The sequence below is a fragment of the Serinus canaria genome, chromosome 2, assembly GCF_022539315.1.
Source record: "Serinus canaria isolate serCan28SL12 chromosome 2, serCan2020, whole genome shotgun sequence".
Classification (NCBI taxonomy): Eukaryota; Metazoa; Chordata; class Aves; order Passeriformes; family Fringillidae; genus Serinus; species Serinus canaria.
Window position 1 is genome coordinate 32,653,711 of NC_066315.1, and position 27,192 is coordinate 32,680,902.

General features: G+C 40.8%; 1 protein-coding gene across 1 annotated transcript; it reads right to left on the bottom strand.

Annotated features, from left to right (window-relative positions):
- Positions 1-1,869: 1,869 nt before the first annotated feature.
- GSDME (gasdermin E) lies at positions 1,870-27,192 on the bottom strand. The gene is made up of 11 exons (XM_030234656.2): positions 27,033-27,192; positions 25,792-25,894; positions 23,314-23,544; positions 21,981-22,173; positions 14,259-14,430; positions 13,142-13,262; positions 8,176-8,364; positions 6,432-6,559; positions 6,129-6,315; positions 4,695-4,768; positions 1,870-3,489 (listed from the first exon to the last, which is right to left on the bottom strand). The coding sequence occupies exons 3-11, from the start codon at positions 23,525-23,527 to the stop codon at positions 3,259-3,261; spliced, it is 1,509 nt and encodes a 502-aa protein (XP_030090516.2). The 5' UTR covers positions 23,528-23,544; positions 25,792-25,894; positions 27,033-27,192; the 3' UTR covers positions 1,870-3,258.

The window sequence follows — 27,192 nt, forward strand, 5'->3', positions numbered from 1 at the left end:
TAAATGACACTTGAAGTAAATTAGGTTTGTTTCTTGGTATTTGGAACTGTTTTGTATGCTCATTGGGTATGGAGTTCCTTTTGCTGCTAGGACAGTGGTCAGGTAACAGAGTTAAAGTCGTCCTGGAAACACTTTCACCCATTTAGCCTTTTCCATTTTATGTCACTAGCTCCATGCTAATGCTTTTCCATGCAATTTTGGTTGTGTCTGTGGCTGAGCTAACTCTTGGTTACTCCACAAGCAGTCAACACTTACCTGAATACAGCAGAGCCTCTTCCAGAAATCTATTCTCTCTGTTACCTGACCTCTCACATGATCCTTAGCATAAAGCAAAATGAACAGTGCTGCTTTGTACAGGCAAAAAAAAGGTTTTGACTGATTTTTGTTGGTTTAGGTCTTGTACACAATTATGTGTGGAGATAACTGTTGAAATATATTGTTTCCCCCTAGGAAAATGCATGTTGAGCATCCCTTTCCCACCCCCGATGTGTTGCCAATGTGTAACATTTGTGCACTGTGGTGTAGGGAGGGGAACTGCTTCTGTGGGGTTTAAAACACAAGGAAGTTGCTGCTCTCCGACCTCACCAGGCTAAGAACTATAGGATCTTGGTTGTGTTTGGGTTTAAATGTGTATTAGAACTCTGGCACCAGGCGTTTCCTTACCTTGCTGCTTCTCACTACTGGTCTTGCCAGTTGGAAGCTCTCATGGTTTTCTGTTTCGTGTTTTTTTTTTTTTTATTTCTACAGTATATAAATTAACCTGGATTTGAATTTGTAAAACTTTCAAAACTGCTCTCCTGTAAAAAATAGTTTCTTTAGCTAAAAACTTCCTACAAGAAAAATCTTTACCATTAGCTGAATTTTTTAATATAAACCTGGAAATTATTTAGTTCCTAATTGTTTGAATACAGTACTGTAGAGCAGGCCTAGGATATGGGACTTGTTAGCATTGTGACTTCATACTGATAAAGTCAGCTACTGTGTGGGATGTTTTTAAATTGTGATTTGTTTTCTAAGACCCCCCCGCCTTGTCTTTTTCACAGCTAGTATTTTCACAATAAACACAGCCAAACATAAAAATGTTAATGTACAAATGATGAAATTCTGTTAATTCCCAACAAAATATTTTTGTATATAATAAAGATTTAATATTGAAAAAATGTAACTGGCTTTTTTTCTGATTATTTTTGGTCATAGTCTGCATTTGAGCCACTTAACATATCAAGACCAGAATCTTCCTTTTATATTTGGATTTTGGTGCTCCACCTACATAAAAGCAGCTTTTCAGTTAGTTTTTTTTATCTCCCTGTTCATGAATGTGCCAAATCCCCATTCCATGCACAGAGAGACCTTGGAGGCTCTTCAGCCACCCTGAGTTGTCACTGCTGAATGTGGGCACCTGATTTTCTGAGCACTGCAGCACAAAGGGAGTCGATCTCCTGGGCCCACACTGGAATGGGCCAGTGGACAAAGCCCAGGGATTTAGGCAGCTGGAAAGAGGCAAGTGCTGGGTACTAGCAGCAAGGCAGAGCCTGCTGGCCTCTGCAGGTAGCACATACTCCTTGAAAGGCTGCTGACCTCATCCTGCATTGCAAAGGTATGGATTCTCCAACCTTCCTCCTGGGCGAGGCAAAGGGCAGCAGTATTTTGGGGAGGTTAAGTCAGGGTGTGATATCAAACCCTTTATCAGACAAGCTTCAGCCTCCTCTGAAGCACCCTATGGTCTTTTACCACCTCCTTTGCTAGGGAAAACCACATCTCATCTTGAAAAAGCATCTTCCATGTGAGGCCAGCCTGGAGTCGCTTGTTTGTCGAAGATGTAGTCCCCAAAAGAAAAACAATGGAAATTACAAGCATAAGTTATTCTATTGTTTTGACATAGCATTTAATAGAAAGTTTTCGTAAACTCATTACAGAGGCAACTTTTAGCAGTGATAGGTAAAAGACAACTGTCCCACCTACACACCACTCCCAGAAGCAGAGTTCCACGTTTCCAGCTCCTCAAGGATGTTCCCTTCTACACCAGCACAAAGTTCAGGCAAGACCAACAGCTTCACTGAACGATGAGATGCAGAAACGCCCATGTCCCAGCGTGCAGAGCTATCCTGAGCTCTCGGGGAGTGGAAAGGCATCGTGGTGCTTTTCTGCAAAGTCCATGTCCTCAAGGAAAGCTGAACTGACGTGACTTTTTAAAGGCTTCTCAGACAATCTGCTCAAGGCTGTGTGGGAATAGAGCAGGAAACTGAGCAGAACTCCTACCCACCAGCTACGCTGCAGGGCCTGGTTACTGATCACCCCCACACAGGTACTGCGTGTTTGTCTCTCAGCCATCTCATGATCTCATCTGCAAGCATTGATACTCCACCTACTTGGAACATCTCCCCAGGCCCACATTTACAGTGATCTCTGCTGCATTTCTGTTCCATCCATGATTATAAAAAATTATGATGAAAAAAGAGGCAAAATAGTTCAAGCACACAGTGCTTTACTAATACTTTTCTGTTAGTCAAAGAAACAAGCAAAATATCTGCACTGAAAATGTCATATGGGTAAAATGTTGATTTCTGTGGTGTGCATCAGGGACCCTTCATGTGCTCACACCAGAAGACATTGCCATGTCAAAGTTCAGAATGCAGCTGAAACTCCCTAACACAAGTAAAAACATACCAGAAAACACAATGCTGTACAGAGGTATGAATCCCTAAAGTGGGTCATGGTGGTTGAAAAGGAGGCTTTGTTATTTCCTGCAGTGTGCAGTTCATATCCATAAAAGTCAAACTATAATTAATAAGAGAATCTAATCGAGTACCTTTTAAGAGCCCTCCATTGCACTTGCTCCAGAGTGAAGGCATTCTGCACACCCAGGCTTAAGGAGAAAAACAGTTGCTGCATTGCAGAACCCTGGGTTTCCAGGACCTGCCTGTTTGCTTGCTTACAAAAAGCAGTTTGTACTTTGCTGCTTTCTCCCATGCATATTAATGCAAGCAATCAGGCTTTCACTGCCCTGCAGATCTGACACCTACCAGAGCAGCTATGTTCAGTTTCTCTCCCATGGCTCTCTTTTTTAATTTCTCCCCTTCATCCCTTATTTATGTATTTTTCACTGACACTACAGAGTCCCCTGGTCACCCTAATTCCTGGCTGTGCTGCCTTAAGTACCAACAGAACAGTGCTACTGCTGATTCCAAACACACCAAAATTACAGTGCTACAAAAGAAGCAACAGGCTACAGCAAAAACTGGGTACTCAGTACAGCTCCTATACATTCCCACCTAAAGCATGAAATCCATACAGGGCAACATAAAGAACAAGCGGGAAGAATCTCGGTTCTTTCCTAGTTACAGCTCTCACAGAAGACTCTGTCATTTCCAGATTAATGTTTGATGAAGCAAACAGCCTTTGCACGACCTCAAATCTTCCTCTGTCAGCAAGAGTGGCCACCAAAGGACTGCTCAGCGCCACAGTGCCATCGGCTAAAGCGACGTTAGGCTGTATTCGTGAGAGAGAGCAAAAGACAGAGACATTAAAACATTTTCCAGGCACTGCTGTTCCTGCCACAGCACAGCTCAGTTTCACATAAAACCACCGGAGAGCTGACAAGGCAGCAGCAAAAGGTCAAGATTCCCTTTGCTATTAGCCCTGACAAGTAAAACGTACTGATCCAGAACCAAAGCTCTATGGCATGCTTTAAGGGGAAACATCTCTCCTACTGTGTCATTCCCTGAGTTCAGCTTCTCTCACTGCACATCACACTTATCACTGAGCAAACAGAACTCCCTTTGCCCCTACATATTTAAAGGATTTTACTATTGTTTTTCTGACTTTAAAAAGCTTAGAAAAAGCACAGAATCATAGAATGTTTTGGGTTGGAAGGGACCTTAAAAGATCATTCAGTTCCAATCCTGCTGCCACAGGCAAGACACTTTTCACTAGACCAGGTTGTTCAAAGCCCCATCCAACCAGGCCTAGAGCACTTCCAGGGCTGGGGCACCCACAACTTCTCTGGGCAACCTGTTCCAGTGCCTCACCACTTTCATAGTAAAGAGTTTCTTCCCATCTAAACCTACTCTCCTTCAGTCTGAATCCAGTCCTTCTTGTCCTGTCACTACATGCTCTTGTAAAAAGTCTCTCTCCACCTTTTTCTAAGTTTCCTTCAGGTACTGGGAAGCTACAATTAGGTCACCCCAAAGCATTCCCTTCTCCAGGCTAAACAAATCCAATTCTCTTATTCTTTCCTCAAGGGAGAGGTGCTCCATTACTCTAATGACCTGCACCATTCCTTCAGCAGTTACAATAAATGGCCTCAGAGTTTTGAGACTTCAGGGTTTGCCAAGGCTCAAGCACTGTTGCTATCAAAGCAAAATTTGTTTCCCAAGGAGAGGTGGTTACTGTTACTGAGACTTTAAAACAGTGAGACTATTAGCAAAATAAAACCAAAGCTTAAGTCACAATGTTTTTTTGCTCCCAAGCCATGAAACCTACCAAATACAGCAACGTTCAGAAGCTAGACATCCACGTGGGGTAAATTACAGGCTGCATTTGCCATGTCAGATTCTGACCTTGGCTAAGCACTGCCTACAGCTGAAATTTCCACTGGAGCTTGACATCTCCTCCTTTATTGGGGAGAAATATGGCTGAGGACACAGCCACTCCTACTGCTGTGCCCACGAGCACATCTCACCTCCATTACTCACCAAACAACACAAGGCCGGAACAACCTGTAGATCGCAGCAGGCACGCAGCAGGACAAGGGTGTCATCAGGCAGCTCTGGGGAGGACACATGCACAGGCAAAGGTCATTTCCAGTGAACCCTGCACCAGGCTGGCTGCTGGAGCAGGAGCTTTATCAGGGAGCTAACGGGTCCTCCTCAGCTGGATGTTTGGAAGAGGCTGGTCCAGCCCCTTCCTGCTGGTAGAACAGAATGGGATGGGCAGAGGGTCTGACTATCTCTGTCCCTGAGAAAAGGCATTTGTAGAAAAGGGGGTTTCCTCCCCAGCACCTTGCCTCTCCCTACGTATCTCCTCTTTAACTCTGAGTCTGGAGGCTGGATGAATGACTTAAGCCTTGAAACAACCAAGAACCTATCCTCCCAAATCCATACATGATGCTAACTTCTGCAAAGCACAGTTTGAGAGGAATGGCATAGCTGAGACTGCCTCAATGCTGGGAGATGGACTAGCTGATCCCTGTGGTGCCCTTCAACTCTGTAACAAAAAGGCTGTAATTCTTACCACAAGCAACAAGCATAAAACAGCTTTTGAATCTAGATCCAGCTACACTTGTGTCTGGACTTCAGCAGCAGACATTATCTCCAAAGTCAGGTAATAATGCAACACACTCAATTAACTGTGCCCTGCTGTTAATGGCATCTGACAATTGATACCACATCAGCAGGTTTCTGTTTTCTATTTCTCTTCTCTCTCCACAAATGAGTTAAGCTCTCCCACCTGGGTCCTGTGCATATATGGATGCACACTGACATTCTGCTGCACGGTGCCACAATTTACACTGGACTTTCCTTCATTATCTTAATGTCAGGAAATTCTTTATATACAAGAGAGAAGAGAAAAATCCAGGGAAGTCTGTCTTGCACTTTGCAGGTAGCTTTTAATTAACACTGTGGTGCCAACTAGATTGTGAGGATGGCATTTGTTTGACATTTATGTTTAATCTCCTGTTTCAGCAGCTGCAACACAGCCCTCTAATTGCAGTGTCTCTGTGCTAAACTCATTTTTGCTAAATTTAGTTTGCACTCGAACAATATACACTGTTACACAGGAGACAACACCTAATTTGTAGTTTTCAGCATTTAGGCAGGAAGGACTCTGGCATGCCGTAAGTACAGAAATTAGCTTGCCAAACTGCAAATGCTCACACTCAGCAGAAGCAAAGTTGAGCAGTCTTGGGGGAATGTGTAATTTACACACAAAATCTGTCAGTGATTGAGGGCTGAATTTAATTCACAGCCAGGAATGCTAAGCATAGTATACCAAACTCATAAAAAGGGAGCAGAAAAATTTATGTTCATGCAGCTCACCAACTGCTCAAAGAAAGTCATAAAAGCTTTAACATGGAGGGAGCTTCTAAAAGGAAAATAAAATTTTTAAAAGGGCTTTTCACAACATACCAGATATAGCACTGATAAGAAGGTGAGCAGCTGAGAAAAGTTCTTCATCTTGAGGCTGATATTTCTGCAACAACAGCTCACTCTTTAAACTGCACCCTAAGAGCTGCAAGAAGTCAAGGAGGTCTCTTTGTTGTCCAAGTTTTAACTCCTCCAGATCTGGCTTGTCTCCTGTGCAGATATCATCAAACTGAAAGCAAAAGAATAAGCAAAACTTCTTGAAAAGAGAAAAATTCAAGCAAAAGAGAATACTAGTACTGTTCTGAAATTACTTTTAGGAAGCAATGGAAAGGTTCTTCATCTCACCATGTCCCCCAGGGCAGTCACCATTTCTTCATGGAGCAAGAGTTCACAAAGGGTTTTATATAAAGCTCTTTGCTTGTCTTCTGGAAGCTTCACAAAGGGCTGGAATTGGGTCTTCAACCGTGACAGATCTTTCCCAAGAAAGCAGTGGAAAATAAAACTAAGTATTTCTACACAAATGCCAGCAAAACCAGGTAACATTTTGCTATGTGTTTCACAAGCTCATTTATCACCACACCTTGACATCCTGATTTCCACCAGCACAAGTTATAATGCAAGGTTTGAACAGATCCTATTTTATTTCCTAAGGAGTCAATGAAACCTCAATGCAAACATTAAGAAAGAAGAACAGCTACCAAGAATCAGCATTTTGGTGTACAATATTTCTAATATTTTGAAATTCAATACTTTAATGTTAACAAACTAACTACATCTTAAGTCTCCCACTTCAAAGTTTATCTCCAGAGAATGTTCGTTTATATGGCAGAATGAAGAGCACTCACTAAGTACAAGGAAGTGCTCTGCATTCATTTTCTCACAATTCAACTATGACACTGAAATCAAATCTTCTGTGACATAAAATTACCATGTTGCTAAAAAAATGAAGCTTTCAAATCAATAATGCCAACTGAAAGGCTGGAAGGGCTCTTTTATCCACATTCCAAAAATATGGGCATGCAAGTGTTCTCAAATTTGTTTAAAAGAGATTTTCCTTCATGTTACTCCAGTCAAGAAACATGCTCTGTTTAAAGATGTCCTTTATAACCAAAAAATTACTTCACTGGAGAAAACAAAAAGCCCAGCGGCAGGCAGGTATTTTGTTTATCTGATGCAATGGTATGAATTTGTCTATACAAATAACAGAAAATGAAATGTACTTCCAAAATCTTTAGTAAAAACAATTTTTTTTAGCTTTTTCATTTTCCAAGAGACAGCAGAGGTTAAATTATTTAAAGAAATCTCCAAGCTTTTTAAGCAAGAAAAGCAAATAGGTATGTCAAACTCAAACAAAAAATAGAACAGTGGCATACCATTCTTTCACAAGTGTTTTTTACATATTGTTTACTAATCAAGGGTGAAATTTAGAGATAGGAGGGTGATACTCATCAGGAGAACCAGCTGTAAAAACTCCACTAAGAACTGAGGAAAAGCACAGTGTGTTCTGAGACCTTGACTGGTTTTCCCTTTTTACATTCCACCAGTAACATTTCTGCCTCTTCTTTCCACATTCCTACAATAAAAACTTGTACCTGGGCCATTATAACAATTTGCAAATCTCCATTTAAACCACATCTTGATTTTCTCAGTTACAAAGCTTCTCAGAAAATAATGAGGCTAAGTGAAGGCAAGGGAGATGCCTATTTCTGAGACCTACCTGTACCTGAGAAGCTTTATTGAGAGTATTTTGCAAATAATGAGAAACTATTTTCGGTGACCCTTTCTGAATGAAAGCATGTATCATCTCTAAACTTGCAGAGGTTATCTGGAATGTAAAAGAGCCATCTGACTTTGTAAGATGATATTTACGACAGACAGATTCAGAATCTTCACAGAAGGAGTCCACTGCATACACTCACTGCAAACTGATTTTTTTATATTCTCTCAGTGCATTCCCCCAAGAGTTCCTGATAAGAGCTATTAAAATGAACTAACAAGATTTCTTACTTACTATTGTACCAGATTATTTCTGCCTCTCAGGTTATTAAATGCACTGTAATATAATCATGCAAAGCATTTCTGGTAATACCTTGTTTCAATATACTTATAGAAGCATCACTGGGAACGAGGTTTTTAGCCCCAGAGTACATCTCATTATCAACAGCATCTGGCTGATAGAGGAACGAAGCATCTCTGAATTCAACTGAATGGGGATAAGCTGAGCCTTCTGCACTTTCTTTTTCAAAACCTCCTTGCTGTTCATCTAGCAGACAGAACTCTGTAATTAGAAATTCAATCAAAAACAATAATTAATAAAACAGACGTGCAATTACTGAATGAGAGGATAGTTTGTATTTTCTAGGATTCTCGCATGTCATTTCTCCATGTCTTGTCTCTTCCAGATGGAGAGGACGCCAGTGGTTGCTGTGCCTGTGAATTATTGAGCATTCTTGCAGCCCTGATGTTTGGTACGGTGTGTACAGACAAGACCTGTGGTGCAGCTGCCTCCTACAGAACATGACACCAGCTCCTGTGAACTAAATTAATGTAGACAGAAAATAACATGAAAACTTCCCTGTAAACCAGAATGCTGCAGACAGGAGATGCAGGTAGGAATTCTTGATGTTTTCACAGAATCACAGAATAAGCTGAGTTGGAAGGGGCCCTCAGGGATCATCACGTCCAACTCCTGGCCCCACACAGCACCATCCCCAAGAATCACACATGTGCCTGAGAGTGTTGCCCAAACACTTCTTCAACTCTGCCAGGTTGGTGCTGTGACCACTTCCCTGGGGAGCCCTTTACAGTGCCCAAACACTCTCTGGGTGAAGAACCTTTTCCTGATATCCAACCTAAACCTTTCCTGACACAACTTCAGGCCATTCCTTGTTGCTGGTCACCACAGAGAAGAGATCAGCATCTGCCCCCCCTCTTCCCCTCACAAGGAAGTTGTAACTGCAGTAAGGTCTCCCCTCAGTCTCCTCTTCTCCAGGCTGATCAGCCCAAGTGGCCTCAGCTGCTCTCATACAGCTTCCCCTCAAGGCCCTTCACCATCTTCACTGCCCTCCTTTGGGTACTCTCTAAGAGTTTTCTTACATTATGGCACCCAAAACTGCCCCCAAGGTGAGGCTGCTCCAGCTCAGAGCAGAGTGGGACAATCCCCTCCCTCACCCGGCTGGGGATTCTGTGCCCAACTCTCCCCAGGACAGTCTTGGCCCTCCTGGTTGCCAGGGCACTGCTGACTCAGATTCACCTTGCCATGGACCAGGACCCCCAGGTCCCTTTCCACGGCACTGCTCTCCAGCTTCTCATTCCCCAGTCTGTACTTTGTCTCCCTCTAAGAGACATGCTGTAATGCAGGCAAGGAGATCCACTCATGAAGGTGATACATGAAAGTACTGTCTGAGATTTCTAAGAACTCTTGAGAATCCTTCACAGAGCTTCTGCTGGTCATGGCACTGACAAACTCCTCTTTCTCAGCCAAGCCACAGGTCCATTCTCAAGTCCTCCTGATAAGTGGACAACAGGAGACTTCTGAAAGTCTCTAAAGGACATCACCCAAGGACGTTTCCTAACACAATCGCTCTGCAATAACTGTCTCTCTTCAGTAACATCACAGAGCAAATAACATGCCCTGGCTGGATTACCCTTTCTGCCTCATCTTTGTGCCAAGCACTGGCCAAACTCACCCAAACAGGACTGTTCTTGTCCTGCCATCCCAGTGCTCCCAGCCTGATGAAGTTAAGGGCTTCCTGGAAAGCACAAGGAGCCTTTGTAAGAGTTATGCTGAGAAATCTGGAGTATCAAATACTGTGCTCATGTGTCAAACACTGTGCCCTAAAGATGCAGAATACAGTCAAAGCCCTATGCAGATTCTGATCATCTTTTATTGGCTCAAATGCAAGATTTGAACATGTACCCATGGCACTCTGCAGTGGGTCTGAGGAGAACACAGGCAGGCTAGCAAGAGAAACTCAATTTTAAAGTAATACCTGACAGCAAAGGGAAAAAATGTAACTAATCAAGCACAGTGCTCAGATGTACGAGGAACAAAACCTAAATACAACCTTTCTGCAGTTTTAAGAGTCTGTCTTACTAAATTAAGGACATTCAAAGCAGATGAGAAAGCATGGAGAGCACTCCATCAGCAAAAAGCTTTTTCAAAGGGAAAGCAGACAAAGAAATCCCTGCCATAGAGAAAGAAAGATGACAGACCTTTATGCTTGCATAACCCTTCATGGGAAAGAAGGAGCTACAGAGGAGCAGAAAGCGATTAACACAAGCTAAGAACTTCCCAAAGCAACAGGACTCTGGACAGCAGCTGAGGCACCACAAGGCCAACTCACTCATGTTACTGTCAGTGAAAATAACAAGGCTTTCACAAGAACCCTGAGGAGGAAAACTGCGCTAATACACTGCCTCCCCTCCTGAGGCAAAATGATGCTAATAAGGGAAATAGAACTTTTCAGATGATGTTGTTTAATCTTGTAGTAGGACTCAATTCACAGGAAAACACAGGACTCAAAACTCTGTATTAAGAGGACTGTTTGTAAATTGTGTATTGAATTCTATTACATTAATCAATGACAAACCTCCAACAGTGCAGTTAGAGCTTGTTAGTTACTCAGAAATGTTAACAAAAACATAAGAAAACCAGAGATGATCAATGAAAACAATAAAAAAACCTGCTTTATGTGGAAAAGTGGATACATTGGGACTGCTTAATTTACAGACATTTAAGAAAAAGCAAAACACACACATACAGCCATGAACAGAACAACACAAATCAGCTGGGTGCTTTTATGTTCCCTGATTTGTAAAGCAAGAACAAGAAGCACTTCAGCACAACTTTAGAGACACAAAACTGCAAAGCCTTAAGCAGAAACAGCTTTTACAGGGAGCGAAGAATTACCCTGTAGAAATCAGAATGATTACAGGAAAGCACAATGGTAAATGGATCAGAAAAGTATTAGATCCTTCTTCCCATTTTTTAAAAAAATAGTTATTTATAAAAATATCCAAATATGTCCAGTTGCATTAGTCAGAGCATTTTATAGAAATATATACCATTCTTCCTAAAAGAAAACTCAGGTACTGGCAGTGGAAAAGAAAAAGAAACAATAAAAAGCTTACATGCATCTTATTCCACAATTATTTGTGAACAAAATCCCATTAAGTTACACCTGCTTTTGGTCACCTTCAGTCTCCCGAGAAAGGACTACATTACTCCTTGGGTTTAACTTCAAAGGCTATTTCTATTCCCATAAACAGACACTGATCCCTGCTGCTCAGACATTACCGAGTTGAAGTTTAGGCTCCACCATACTCACTCTCACTGGCAAAGTCCTATTTCTGTTGTCAGTTCCTCCCCTTTACCTTCTCAATGACACTCAGGCAAGGGAAAATAGCATAAATTAAAAAAGATAACAGGCAGGACCTAGATTGTTTAAGATAAAATATGAAACAAACTGGTATTGAAGCTTAAAATATGTTAATATTTAATATAAAAAAAAAGGTGGAAAAAGAAGCAGAAGTGGGAAAAGAGCAGAGAAATATAGATCATTAACAAGACCCATGTATTCTTAGCTGGCAGGACATGATAATTTCATGTAGAGATCATCTAAGTAGGCTGTCAGTTATATACCTATGCCGTCAGACAGCCTTAATTGCACCTCATTACTCTGAATTACAGTTCTATTATAACCATGACGTCAACATCCTCTGCCACGATCTCTGTGTTCAGGCTATATCACAGCTATTTCACTTTTCAGAAACTTTTTACAGGTTACATAATATTTACTTCTATTCCTGAGCTTACAGACTTCCTTAATATCAGGAATATGATGGAGAGTTAAACTTCTGCATTTCTCATCCAAGTAAAGCACATCCTAGATTGAAATCTCAACTCTACTCCAATTCTTTCTTCAATGTACCTCCTATTTCTCTCCACATCAGTCCTTCCCAACTTCCAGCTCTACTATCCGATCTTATTCCTCCTTGCATAACATCCTCTGAAACCTCCTTTAGGTACATGAGTTTAAATGAGGAGAGACAAGAAAGAAAAACCCAAGTGAATGTGCAGAGCAACTCCCCCCAAAGCCAATTTCAACATTTTTTTGACCTGAAAAATATCCGACTTGACATAAGTAAAGCATGAGGGGACAACATGACAAGGGCATTTCTGTAACCATTCAGAGGACAATCTTTAAATGAAAGTGTAAGCTAGCAAAGTTTAAATTCCAGTCCCAAATTCTGTTCTTAACATGACTGTTGCCTAAACATTCCATTGGTTGATACCTGATTTGCATTCAGGTCACTCTCTGCAACAGGCAAAGGGAATAGCCCAGGCCAAAGGCCAGCTGGCTGGAAGCAAAATTGCAGTGAAAGACATGTACAATAAATCTGAGAGGATCAGTAGCTTGCCCCTGCAGTTATTGAAGTTTGCTCCCAAATTTGCCCTAAACCAGAACAGCTGCATACTGGGCTGTTATGACAAGACTGTAGCTGGTGGATTGATGGAACTGAATTTTCAGTTTGGGAAAGTGCATTCAGAGTGCTATGTCCAGTTTTGGACTCTTGAATACAAGTACATTCACAGACTGGAGATACCTAGCAAATGGGAGAGACTGAGGAAAATAATTCACTACCACAGTGGTCAAACATGGTAACAGGCTGCCCAGAGGAGTGACAGATTCTCTGTCTCTGAAGATAAATCAAATCTTTATAATAGACCAGGATATGAGCAATCTGATCTAACTGAACTTAGATCAAAGTTCAAAAGTTGGCCTTGCCTTAAGCAGAGGCTTCAGCTACATGATCTCCTGTGGTTCCCTGAAACCTAAGTCATTCTGAGTTTACAGTGTACTCAAGCCAATGAAAAAACATTACTATATCAAAGTTTTTAAATTACTAAATCTGCACAAATAACTATCAAGGCAAAGGACACCATACAACATAATCACCTTGACACACAGGGAAACATAAAAATCACTGTCTGACAAACAGCTTTGTCCACAGTTGAACTGTGTACCACAAAAAAGGAGTTTTTTACTTACCAAACTGGCCATTGTGCTTTATAAACAGTTCAATTACACCATAGGCAATAGTGGTTGCAGGAGGAATTTCAAGGATCACACTAGAATCCTTCATCAGACTTCCATTCTCACTTACTGAAACCTGTAAGACAGATTTATTCACCATTTATCTCTTTCAGCTACTGCATAGCTTAAATGTGTAATTAAGGTGAAAAATACAGAGGGAGAATATCCTTTATTCTTCATGATGTCTCATCAAAGTGTTACAGCTTACATCTGGCATCTAAGAAAGGAACTAGATGAAGAATGAGGTAGAAACACAGTGCCAAGAGCAGCTCTCATGCTCTTAGCTACCCTGTCCTAGCAAAAAGTTGAGCTTCAGGCATAGCTTTTGCCACACATGAAGCCCCATGTCAATGGGAAATGGGCACCCACTTCAGTGTGCTGCCTTGCTCAATTCTACTGTGACATTTCTTTTGCCCAGCTGGAGGCTGGTACCAGGAAGGTGGCACTTGCAAAGGGGGCTGGCTGTTACACAGCAATTCCCGGATTCCTGCAACTGGAGACTCACTGTACACAGAAGTGATTTCCAGCTTTTAAGAAAAAACAAGTTGCAGTCAATAAGCATGTTTTGACTTCAGTAGTTCCTTCTCAATTCACAGGCAATTTTTCAGATAGCCTCATAATGCAGTTAATCTCTACTCCCACCATCAAAAACGAATAGTTTCCCAATAAATATGAAAACTCAGTAGACACTGCAACCATTTGTGATGAATGATCACTCGGCATTTCAAATAAATGTGATTCAGCAATGCATTTTGCTATTCAATTGCAATGCATTGTTTTAGGTTTGCTTCATGTTCTGCTGTAGGCAGGAATCTACAGAGAAACGGAATCACAATTTGATAGCATTGATGGAAACTACATTCCAGGCTCATACAAAAATGTGGCACCTTTTGCCAGAAAGGCAATGGAAAAAACATTTTATCATACAGAATTTTCACAACCAACCTAATGTGCAGTTTCTTCAGCACATTAGGAAAGCACGAAAAATACTCTGAAATCCATTTGGAGAAATCATTTCTTTTCAGATAATGAGCAAACATTCTATTCCTTGCAGATCTTTAGTAACTTTTACCTTTATTGTTTTTGTAGTGCATCCTATCACACCGCTGACTTTTTCTTCTGTCTGGATATGTTCAGATATTGTACACCTCTGAGTTGTGATTATCTTTTCTCTCAAGATGCACAACACTTCACGTTTTCTTTCTATTACTTGTTGCAGTAAAGTACTGTTTAGATCTATTGTTCTGAAAAAGAAAAATACAACATAAAAAATACTATAATTGTAAAAAAAAAAAACACCAAAAAACAAAACCAACCACATTTTCTTAATTGCTTGAAGAAGCTTTTATTGCAAAAATGACAATGGTTTCTGTATGAGCAGCCTCCTCAAAATTATGATGTTCTCTTTTGACAGCAGTAAGTATCTGTTTTCCACAGTAAATCCTCACATACATACTGAATTCTTGATTCCCTACTCTCAGCAAAAATGGAAGTTGTCCAGATACTTTCTAAGCAAAGAAAAAAGCAAGAGGGAAGCAAATAACGAAAAAAAAGAAAAGAAAAAAACTTTGAGTTTCTTGGGTAATACAAAACCAACCAATCAGGCTCTTGGACACTGGACTGAATCTTCTCCTACTGTGAGCTCGAACTGACATTGCCATAGCCATGGCAGGGGGTGCTGGCTGGGGGACACAACGACAGAAATGCCTCAGTGCCAACCCCCACTGCTTGCTATGGATCTGTTTCAGTGCTCACCTAAACCCCAAACAGGCTGAGTGGGATCAGCACTGACCGAGTATTTCAAAGGGCTGAATGAGAAAACAGAAGATTTCATTAATTTTGAGACTGGGGATTACTGAAAAATCCCCACCTGCTTTAATATCCTGCATTATTCATTGGTATAGAGGCAAAATTCAAAATTGGTGACCAGGACTGTCACAGTCAAAAGAAAAACTAACTGGGGGAGCAGGGAGCTCAAAACTCTAGCCCAGGCACCCGCTTAATAAACCATCCCTACTCCACAGCACAATTCAACATCTGTTTAAATGCTGCTAGGAATGATTCTAACATTAGGTTCTTCTTAGAATGAGCAGAAGACAGAAAGTGAACTCCAGTAACATTACAGGAGGTTTATTTTCTAAGAAAATGTTACAAAATTTACTACCTTGTCTTTTGGGGTGTTAACAGACTTTCTGGTAACAATTAAAGCAATTTCTTAATTGTATTTAACTGATTAAAATGTGTCAATTACATTATGCGTTTGCTGGAGGTCCTCAGATGAGATGTTATATTTTTTATGAACAGGTAATCTAGCAAAACTGTTGGAAGATTAAAGGACTGCTATCCCTGACTCAAATTATTCAGTCTTTTCTCCTCCCTTTTATTGTAAATGGCTATTCATGGAGCTAAATGGCAATTTCCCAAAAATGTGACAGAAAGACATGTCTGACTCCAATTCATTTAAATCGAGATATCTCCACTTTTAATTAAAAAGTTTTAGATTTATTAGATTCTGAAGCTTTGAATTTATGCAGTCTGTGTAAGTCTGAAGTCAGCTGGGGTTTTTATTGAATTAAAAATATCCTTAGGCAATTTTTGATCTTTGGAGAGTTACATGCTTATATGAAAGTTCAATCAGTTGGAATGAACTGTCTGAAAACCTTAAAGTTGATTGTTTAGACAAGGGAAAGAAAATACCTCTGAAGCAATGCAGCAGCCCCAAACATTCCTGAGATTATTAATATAACCTTTTTCATTTGCTGCAAAGTCATGCTTTATGCTTGGAATGCAATGAACCTTTGGATTAAGCAAAAATTCAAGAAACATCAAGCAACCACAAACCTCACCACTCTCAAAAGTGTCTGCCAAACCAGAGCCATTAGTTACAGTCTATCAAGCCTATCATATACTTCACAATAATTATTTATGTTTCTAAAGTAGTGTGCTAAGCATCCTGAAAATACAAATGAATGAACTAAGAACTTGCAGTTTTAACATTTGACCTACGGAGCCAAAGGGGAAAAATAACAATGAAGAAGCATAAAAATGATTTCTCACTTGCTTTCATGTGTATTTTTTTGACTGTTTAAGAGGATGACAAATTTGCTGGATATTTCCAAAATTTACCGAAAAAAAGCCCCTCAACAAAGGTAAAAAACACATATGAAATAAAATTTTGCTATTTCTGAATAAGTGTTAATTGAGGAAGCCTACAGAATATGACCTATGCAAATGAATTACCAAACAAATTCAAGAGACTTTTTCTTCCACCTGCTTCTACAGTATTCTGCCTGAGGCAGGACTGGCTCAGACCCTGTCACACTCCTGGCTTTGAGGCCCAGATGCAGAAGCAGCAGCAGAGTGGCAGAGCAGAAGAGTCAGAAGACGTTAATTTGCAGAGAGGGGGAGTGAACAAAACCTGGAGGCAATGCTGGAGGAGGTGCTGCAGCACTGTGGGCTATGGAGTGACAGTGACACACAGGGACACAGAGCTACCTGCTGCAGCAGCACACCCCAGGCAGTGCCCAGAGGTGACCTGAGATCCCCTGCACAGAGCTGAATGTGTGCCAGAGACAGCCACTGTCACAGCCCCAAGGTTCAAATGACTTCAGTGGGATGTGTCCCATTGTAAAGCTGTCAGAAATGTTCTCCTCTGCCCAGCAAGTTTAGTGAGCTCCAAATTCAGAGCTTTCAAACATGTAGCCTTGCCCACAGCAACAGAAACCTTTTATTTGAGGATAGCAGAATTAAGTGCACTTCTCTAGACTTCTGGCACTGGACTTTCTATCATAAAACAAAACTCTGGGGTTGCACGTGGGCACATCACGAGTTATTACTGGGGCACAGTAGTCTTGAAGGCAAAATATTCTGCTCTCATCAGCAACTCAAACAGGAGATGACACGAGGTAGGCAAGTATCTTACCTAAATTATCACTGAAAACAGTCATCAAGAGCAATCCACAACAGGGTTAAAGTTTGATAATCAGAGCAGGCTTCAAGTATTGCACGCTGCTGAGTCTATGACTGTATTTTGGCAAGAACTGAACTTACTTAGCAGCATAACACTGATTGTAAGAAAACAGCTGAGTAACACAACATGGCAGAGTTAAATTCCTGAGAATACATGCATGCAAGCACATAAACTGCATTGAATTTTTTTACTTTACCGGTCATGTTTCAGAACTTTTATTTCTGTTCTACAACCATGGCTCTTACCATCTCTTTCACTCTGTACTGTACAACCAATCCCCACCAACCCTGTGCCATTTGGACTACATCACCATTACCAATCCCACCCCAAGGAGCTGAGCTGAAGCACTCAAAAATAACACTATAGAAAGTATAATGAGATGTTGGTTTGCCAAGTCCTATTATCAACACACAGAATACAAGCCTGTATAAATACAAATTACTTTAAAAATACAAATTAGGGGTTTTGCTTGATTGTTTGTTCTGCCTAAACAACCTTCTTGAGGTCAACAATTTATTACGCTGGAAGCTTTACAGGTCAAACATGTAAATAAAATAATTTCTTTGAGTTTTGGTCTCATTCCACATTTAACTAGATTAAACACTTCTACTCTCCTATAATGCAAAGACTACTTTCACCTTCATTCAGTATTTTTCTTCTCTCATTAGGAAAGCAGTAGACAACAGAGGCACAAAGGCAATTTGCTGCAGACTGGAGTCAGAAAAGAGAAAAGCAGAAACCAAATAAAGACAAGAAAAAACGGACAACACCACCTGGCAACTTAGCAGGCTCTCATAGTTAAAGGAGAGAGCACAAGTCTGCTCTAAATTCCACTGAGTCTGCTGAGACTGAGGGTCTTTCCTTTAGGCACAGAATTGGACCTAATTTCCCACAAAGGAGAGGCCGTAAGACCATTTTCCATCAAATCTTGCCTGTCTCAGTAACCCACCCACAAGCCCTCAAAGCAAGGTACTTGTCAATTTCCTACAGACACCAAGAAGAATGGGTGTTGTTGCGAGTACTCTCCATCCTCACATTGAAATCAGCACTGCTGCCTCTCTGCACAAATTTTCACTGGTCTAAACTACTTACAAGTAAAAAACCTTTTCAGTCCTGTTCTGGGCAATATCACCTCAATACACCTCCTCTCCCAGCTGCAGAGACACAGGCAGCTCATGCTCACAGCTTCTTCTCCACTTCATTTATAATGTGCAGTAGTCTGATGTCTTCCATACAAATACAGCTTGTTGCAAGTGAGAGCCTTCACCCAGCTTTGGTCCTGCTCTAATAGAGATGAGTGTCAGAGAGTAAAATCTCACTCTGCCACTTTCCACCAAGCACAGATGCATATTTCTTTTGTTAATCCACTTCAAATATAACCTCTCTGACCTACTTCTTACAGAACACAGCATCTGCAATAGTCAGCTTATTGATAGCATTTCACTATTCTCCCTATAGAATAACCTGACATGTACTTCACAGAACATCCTCCCTAAGAATAACAGAGACTTCTCAGACTGCAAGTGACAGGTAGTTTCTCTATTTTCTATTTGACATGCTCCTTATTTTTTAAATCACAGGCACACACAATTGCTTTTATTCAATCCTGTCTCACAGCACTTTGTGACTTCATATTACCTCATGTAGCAGCTTAGGCAGGAAACTGAATGGTTTTCTCATCATGCTCATAAATGCTCAAGGAGATTTAAACAATAAATCACAAAATGGTCTGAATTTCCACTGTACTCAGATTAAGAACAGACATTTATTTTTGTCTCAGGATGGACAATACCATGCAGTTTCACTAATTCAACTAAAATGCAACACACAACAGCATGTAAATATCTTTCAGCCACGCCAGAGTATGCTGTTTAAAACACAGCTCTTTTCCTGATATGCTAATCACAGAGTTAGGAATCATACACACAAAAGGATGGAAGTATAAAAGGCAATTTTTTCTGCAGCAGATGTGAACTGACTGACTGCCATCACTGTCCTCTCAGAACTTCTCAAACACCTTCCATGACTTTTAGTAAAATGGTAAAAAAACAAACAAGCAAATTTGTTAATATATGAGAAGTACAGACATTATAATATCCTCGTAATCCTTTTTACTGGAGGAAAGAGGACAGAATGGGTGAGGCTGGACAGTCATCTGGTCTAACTCCCTGCTTTAGCAGGGCCACCTAGAGCAGTCTGCCTAGGACCATGTCTTCAAGGTGGGGAACTCAGCCTCCTCAGGCAACCTGTGCTCAGTCACCCTCACAGTGAAAGAGAGTTTCTTCATGTTCAGACAGAGCCTCCTGCATCTCAGATTGTGCCTGTTGCTTTCTGCTCTGTGTCTGGGCACCACTGAAAAGTGGCTCATCCAGCCCATACTTCATCAACTTCTCTAAGAGGACCTTATAGCAGACAGTACTGAAAGCCTTAAAATTGAAGATGGAATATAATATCTTAAATCCATAGCAAACCAATTGAGCTAAAGGCACAGGACTCTGCCCCAAATCATGTATCAGTATGTTACAGTGCTCTGTGAACTAGCAAGCACTATGTAATACAAAATCAAAAATAATGGAAAGGCAAAGATGCCAAGTTTGTGTACCTAAAACTATCGTTTATTTTAGGTATTGCATATTATGTTAATTGTCGTGTTCTGCATTTACAATGTCACTGCTTCTGCGAACCAGGAAGCATCTCATCCCACATCCTTCAGCTTTCACCCTTTTTCAGAAAAAGGAGCTAATGCAGCATCTGGAATCTAATTAAAAGATCAGTAGAATTCTCCTTCAGAAGGTTCACCTAAGAAGAGATAGGTAACTGTTGTCCTGTCACTGAGCACTTTCAGCTTGCTCAACTCTGAAGACTCATGTAACTTATTTTAAAAGGCACATCAGCTTTGACTTTTTAGAGTTTACTGCTACCAATCTGCAGCTTTGACTTAATCAGCCTAATACAAGAAGATTTTAAAAATGCAATTTAATTAGGTTATATATGTAGAAATAATAAATTAACTGATCAAACTAGCAGAAGCACCACATGTTGTTAAATGACATCAAGAACAGTTTGTTGCCTCGCATTTCACAAGGCCTGACAGGTAAATGTGCTCTTATAAGCACTGTAATGTTTTGCATCCAAAAATCACTAACTTGTAGGCATCAGCACTTCTGAATTTCACACAATACTCATGAAGGAGTTGAAAGCTGGAAGCTTGGACACAATCAATCATAAATCATAGAATATTTATGAACGAGTAAGTAGAATTTCATCTATAAGGCATTGCCAACAATTTCCAGTGAGCCTCTGCATTACACTGGAGAAAAAAATAAAAATTCTGCTACCCTCATCATTTTCAGTGACCTGGCAGAAGGCAGACAGACTCAGTTTCAATTATACACTGTGCATCATAAGCTTTAATAAGCTATGAGCATCTTTTTTATGAACTAAGACCTACTGCTTTGCAAGAAGTGGCACACACATCAGTTAACAGTCACACACAGATCATTGTAAAGCTACTGATTTTCAACACTCAAAAGAAGGTAATGTATTTCCGAGTATTTAGTTACATAAAGGATTGTAACTCCAAGATGTGCTGATTTGCTGTGGGATGATTCTTTTTGTGAACAGAGTAGGTGACTTCAAGTAAAAGCTTACTGATCCTAAATCAAAGTTACTGTCATTTGTTTCTCCATAGGACTCTACCTAGTGCTACAAACAAGACTCTAAATCTTGACTGACGCTATTTTCTTGATACTAGATGCAGATTAATTGTACAGGCTTGGTACACACATTTAGCCCAGTATTCTCTGCTTTTCATATGGCATTTAGTACAAAGAGAGCAAGGTGCCTTATTAGAATAAATTTGTTGACTTGGGAATGCTCACAATAAAAGGAACACCAGCCATTTGTTCCCACGAAAATGGAGAATTGACTATTCCTAGAACATCAGTGTATCTTAAGCAAATTTACATTGCTTCTGACAACTTCTGCACTGATAGCAAAAACCTATCATCTTTATCTTCAGAGCATCAGCAAAGGCTATTTAAATTCATTACAGCCCCTGCTAGAGATCTAGAATACAATGCTGTCACAGACAAAGCACCCTCATCCCCCATTGAGCCTCAACCTGCAATAGAGAGCTGACCCCTGACTTGTCAGCTGGTTGCCACACAGGCTTTGGTCCATGACACTCCCAACTGCAACATTAAATAGATCCCATTTCAGAGGAGGACAGGAAGTGAGGAAGTGCTGCATACCTTGAAAAATAAAGAACATGGCTCCCCTCAGTGTATAACAGGAAGCAACGTATCCATATTTTGTTCAGCTAGTAGAAAATGCCTTGACTATGCTTGCTCACTTTTGCTATTCCTTTAACTTCAAATAATCCCATTTTCTAGCATGGTCACTCACACACATGAAATTACAAAGCCTGCTACAAGAGCATTAGCAGTTCTGAATTCAATTTCCATATTCAATGCCCCAGTAACACAGAGAACTAATTATTTTTTTTGCCCAGACTGTTACCTCCCAAAGAAGGGAGGATTTGGCTCTCATCCCAGGTGATAATTCATGCAAAAATGTAAAATGAAATAAAAGAGAGATTTTTTTAAAACAAGAAAGGGAAAAGTCTGAATAACAAGATTTCCAAATATGGAGAATTTCATTTCTGTATATATGATTTGTCATGAACATGAAAACTTACAATAAAAATAATTTTCAAACTGTGGCAACACTACAAAATTAATTGGTGGGTGACCACAGCTGGCCCAAGTCTTTTCAGCTCAGTAATCTCCCGTGGCCACCACAACACTCATATTAGAAACATACCTGTCCTTGACATCTTTCATAAGCTGCTGCAAGTCAACCTCCTGCTTCCTCAGGTTTCCAAATGAGGACTGGTTTTCCACATAACCTTTCCCACCAGCTCCCAGGCTGAAGTTCACAAATGATGTTTCAATACTTCCTTGAACAAAATCTTCAAACTTCCCCATATATTTTGCAAAGTCAGACTCCACAATCACTAGGAAAGCAATAACAGTAATTTCTGTGAAGAGAAGTGCTGAAACTGTCCCTAAGTGATTGGAGGAACAGATACTTACAGAAAATATGACAAGTTAGCAAAGGCAAGGAACAGTATGAAGAGGTAAATAGTAAAATTTACATCTCTGCAACTCTTGCATCTGCTCTCTTCATGCTTTCATCATCTTTGCCCTACTATCTTTAGTATTTTGCCATTTTAGGAAAACATAAGGTGACTGAAGTGCTGAACTCAGACACTATGAAATATTCATAAAGAATGATTGGAAGTTATTTCAGCTACAAAGAAAACTACAAAGCAGACCTGCTTGTACAAGAGTGCTAGTATTTTGGCATTATTTTGACACATCTCACCACAGGGCTGTCCCAAAGCTCACTGAAAATCAATGGAAAAATCTAACTGGTTTAAAACAACTCTGAATTTTATATGCATAAAAACCAGAAAGCAGACTCGGAATCAGCTCTATTTCCAAGCCAGCTACAATTAACATGTTAGGTGAGGGAGTTATCTATTTTCCTGTATGGAATTATGACATGTCCAGAAATATGGGATTCCTTCTCATTAATCTTAAAACATGGGTGGGACTGCTATAGTTGGAGGAGCAAAAAGTACAAGGGTCAACCTTTTTTAACAGTCTGTGCAAGACACATAGAATGGGTGGTAAAACTGACTTGGCCTGGCCTGGAAGCATTCCCAGGGCTACTAACACCAACAAGACACTGTTTATTCACTGATTTTGACTTGAAGCACAGTACAGTTTCACACCACTATCACATACAACCCCCTATAATATTCTAGGGATTTTCCTGTAGCTGCAAGACAGCTACTGTTATTAAAACAGTAGGACTATACATCCTGACAACATTCAGCACTTGATTTAATAACTCTACCCAGGCTAAACTTTCTTCTTTTTTAAACCGACATTTATTACTACCAGTTTTAGTTCCATAAATGGTCAAGTGAGAAAAGATCCTTTAATCTCATTCCCATGGATGGAGGATTCCTTCAGAGCATTCCTCTGAAAGGAGCCCTCTAATAAGATAATAGAGAATAACAACAGAACAGGTTAGGGATTGTACTGTTTTTATCTGCACTAATAGTGCTGCCCGAGTATGGCTTTACCTGGTTTTATTGGTTTGTCTTCAGTAAGCACATCACTCAGGGTGACTGTCAAGAAATGATACTTGGGCTTCTGCCAGCACCAGAACTTCCTCCTCTTTGTAACTAAGCTCAAAAGCTGCAGCTTGTCTGAGGCGTTCAAGTGAGAGACAGGGATCAGGTCACCTCCACTGTCAGTTTCTCTCACAAAATTCTTCGTTGCTTTTGCAAACATCATGGGGAATCAGTTAAAGCCTGAAAGAATACATCTGTTTTTAAACAACTACAGTTGGAAAGTATAAATATTTACACTGTCCTTTTAAGAAGTCCTTCACAGAACTGGTATTAACAAAAGAACACCATGGTGTTTTCACCCTATCTTCTCCACTCTGAGCTGGGAAGGAGTTCCAATTATTTGTCCCAGGGCAAGAATTCTTTTATTAGTTTCTTGCAAATAACTAATAATAGAATCCTAGTTAAGAGGAACATTCACAGGTTACTAATCTGTTAGGAAGGAAAAACTTACACAGCTTACCTGAAATTCTATGAAAAAGCATCTACTAATGAGCACCCCGTAGAGATCAGCTGTGATGAGGAGAGCACTGGGGCAATGGCAGAGGATTTCTGCCTCCCCACAGGATCCTTCTTTTATTACCTACCATAAAACTTACTCCACATAAGGCAGTTAGGTATTACTCACACAAATTATCTTGATCTTTTAATAGGGAGTAAACACATGGATGGATAATAACAACTGTTCTATAAAAAACACCAAATAGGTGAGCTGGCATCTTTGTTACTAAATTTTGTTTCTGAACTACACCCCTGGAAAGTTCCAATTATTTTTTTTATTTATGAACTCTTTTTTACCTTCAATGTTTTCTATTTTTCATTTGCATAACTACAGCTAAATTGAACATTACATTATTTGCAACTGTTATTCACAACTGTTATTCATATCCCCTACACAACCACAATATATTATCTTACTGCTGCTTTGCAATGATTTTAATTAAAAATTACCAGCATCTCTTATAAGGTAAGGTTTTCCTTATCCCTGGGAATGTATTTTACTGTATTTACAAGGAATGTCTTCCAGTAAGAGAGACTGGCTGAAGTCACAGAAGAAATGGTAAAAAAGAACCATTCACAGGTGCCAAACAAACAATTCTAATAAATTAATATTTGATATTTTTAAAGAATCTTTCTAGTTTTTCAGCTTTGTGTTATCTGAGCTAATGATATCTCCAGAATCAAATCAGCTTTTTTTTAAATCCATCAGCATTCCTTTAAGTCCCCCAGCTGACACTGACTGGAAAGTTCAACCAAGATTGTAAGACGTCTCAGCTGGTTATTCACACTTCCGTGATTAATTACCTGTCTTGCTCCACACAGATCTTAGATTTGTCATTTACAAACACAGACCAGGGTAAGACAGGACAGACTTCAAACAAAAACTGATATTGCAGTGAGCACTCAGGATTATTGACAGAAAACAAAAACCTGAATACAGATTATTAGTGCTTGGACCACAGGCTCCATATTTTACTATTAGTGAAAAAATCCTTTTCGCAGAAGCAAACTTCACCTTTTCATTAGTTTTTCCCAAATCCCATTTCAGATATTCCACACAGTATTTACCAATTCATGATGAGGTATTTACCTCCTCATGAATCATCTTTAGCCTTGTCTGTGTAACTAATACTAAGTGTTTTCCAACAATACCTGCATCAAAAGGAATTGAGCAATATCTAAGTCGCATAGCATTTTACTGAAGAGTCTTCTGGGGCTTTCACTGCAACTGCAGCTGCAGCAAACCCTGCAGCATAACCTCAGCTGTGGGCACTTGGAATATTTCCAGTGACTTCTTGCTCTCTGACCTTCTCTTAAACTGAACTCAGACTGATTTTTTACATTCTTATGTCTCCTCCTTAATCTCCCTCGTTTTAATCTCAGTGAGAACACTTTTTAACAGAATAAAGCAGTCCAGATCCACTGCAGCAGCAAAGGAAAAAAACCCAAATAAAACTTCACATCAAAACTAGTTTCCTTTATCCACAGGACTTCTTTTGCACGAGTATGTATTTTGCAAACAGCCAGATAGTGACTGATTTGTTATGTAGGGGACCACCAAAAAAATTCTCACTGCCTGCATTAGCTGCCTTTGCCCAGCATAACCTTCTACAAACATTTTTGTATTTCACATGACAGCCCAATCACCGTGATCTCCTTCCTACGAAGCCAGCTCACATAGGCATAATCTCTGGGAAAAAAAAAATTTAAAAGGCCACCAATTTTTTATCATAAAACAAATTGCAAAACCAGGTCCTAATATTTAGTATTCTTACAAACTCACTAAATCTCATGAGACAAACCACTGCACCAGTCTGTAAAACTTCCAGTTCACAGTGTTTTGCCTTCATTCCCCATCACCACTCTTGACTAGCTAAAGGAACATGCAGGGAAGAGGACAGAGTGCTTCTGAGGACTAACAAGACTCACCAGGCAGGAGAGATGGGGCAGTTTTCAGCCTCAAAATGATGGCCACACTTTGCTGTCTGGGTAATGCCTTTGCAGGGAGCATATTTTGCTGATGTAGAAGTACCTGCAATCAAGAATATTCTATCCAAATTCCTGTTTATATTTGGATATAGCACCTTTAACACAAATTTGACAATGCCCCCAAATACCTTGCTTCACTGGACTACAGGAAGATTATTAAATGGTAGGAATGAGAACAAATGAAGACAATTAAAACAATTTCAGCATTTACCTAAACAAACAAATTTCATCCCTGCTTCTTTGCTTTACAGCTCCCTAACTCAGTACAGTGGGACATTAAATCCAAAGTGACATTTTATGAGCAACTGCTGTTTGCCTGTGTCAGTACAAAAGAAAGCAAATAGTTGCCTGGTATTTCTTACATACTGTATAATACTGTATCTTTCACATAAAATACTCCTTTTTTTTTTTTATTTTATTTATTTAACCTAAGATCCAAGTTGTAAGGAACTGCAACATCTGAAAGCCAAAAAGGAAGCTTTTTTAAGACTAAAGCCTTAGCGTTGGAAGAGCTGTTAGGCATTAACCACGCGTAGGAGTCGTAATGGCCTTGAAATCCTAAAGGCGTATGAGTCTGTATCCGAAGGGAACTGGAGCACAGAAGTGACGACATGCACCTTACATGTTTTATTAAAAAACATGAGAGCTACTTTCACCTCTTCCCTAGATAATTAAAAAAAAAAAAAAAAAGCATCCATAAGAGCTAACACACAAAGCCTAGAAGGGCTGCCCTTCTAGGCTGCATTACAGGTTTTGAACGCACGTAGCCCCTAAAAACATATCCAAAAGGTTTTAGCCCCGGCTGAAACCCTCTGTTTGCTCTTCGAGGACTCTGCAGCACGTGCCTCCACACACCGGTGCCGCAGCCTCGGGCATCCCGCAGAGATGCGGCACCTTTCCTGACCGTGGAAGGCCCGCGCTGCCCCGGCGCGGGGTGCGCGGTGCCGCCCGCCTCTCCGGGAGCGGCTCGGGCAGGGCAGCACGGCCCCGCAGTGCCACCGCTCAGGGCCCCGCACGGGCACCGCGGCCACTCCGCTCCCCGCGGGGCGGGCAGGACAGCGGGGCGCGGTGCGGAGGCCGCAGCCGCTGCTCGTGCGCCGCGGAAGGGTGGAGTGGCAGCGGCGGGGGGAGGCGGGCAGGGCCGGGCCGCACCGCCGCCCCGGGCCCGCTCCCGTACTCACGGCATTCCCGGCGCTCCCTGCCCTCCCTGCCGCCGCTACCGGGGATGCGGCGCACTGCGCCCGCGGAGCGTGACGAAACCGCCGCGCCCCAGGCGAGAGGCCGCGGGTGAAGCTCAGCAAGCAGCTCCTGCAGCAGCGGGGGCTCCGTGCCGGGAGCGGC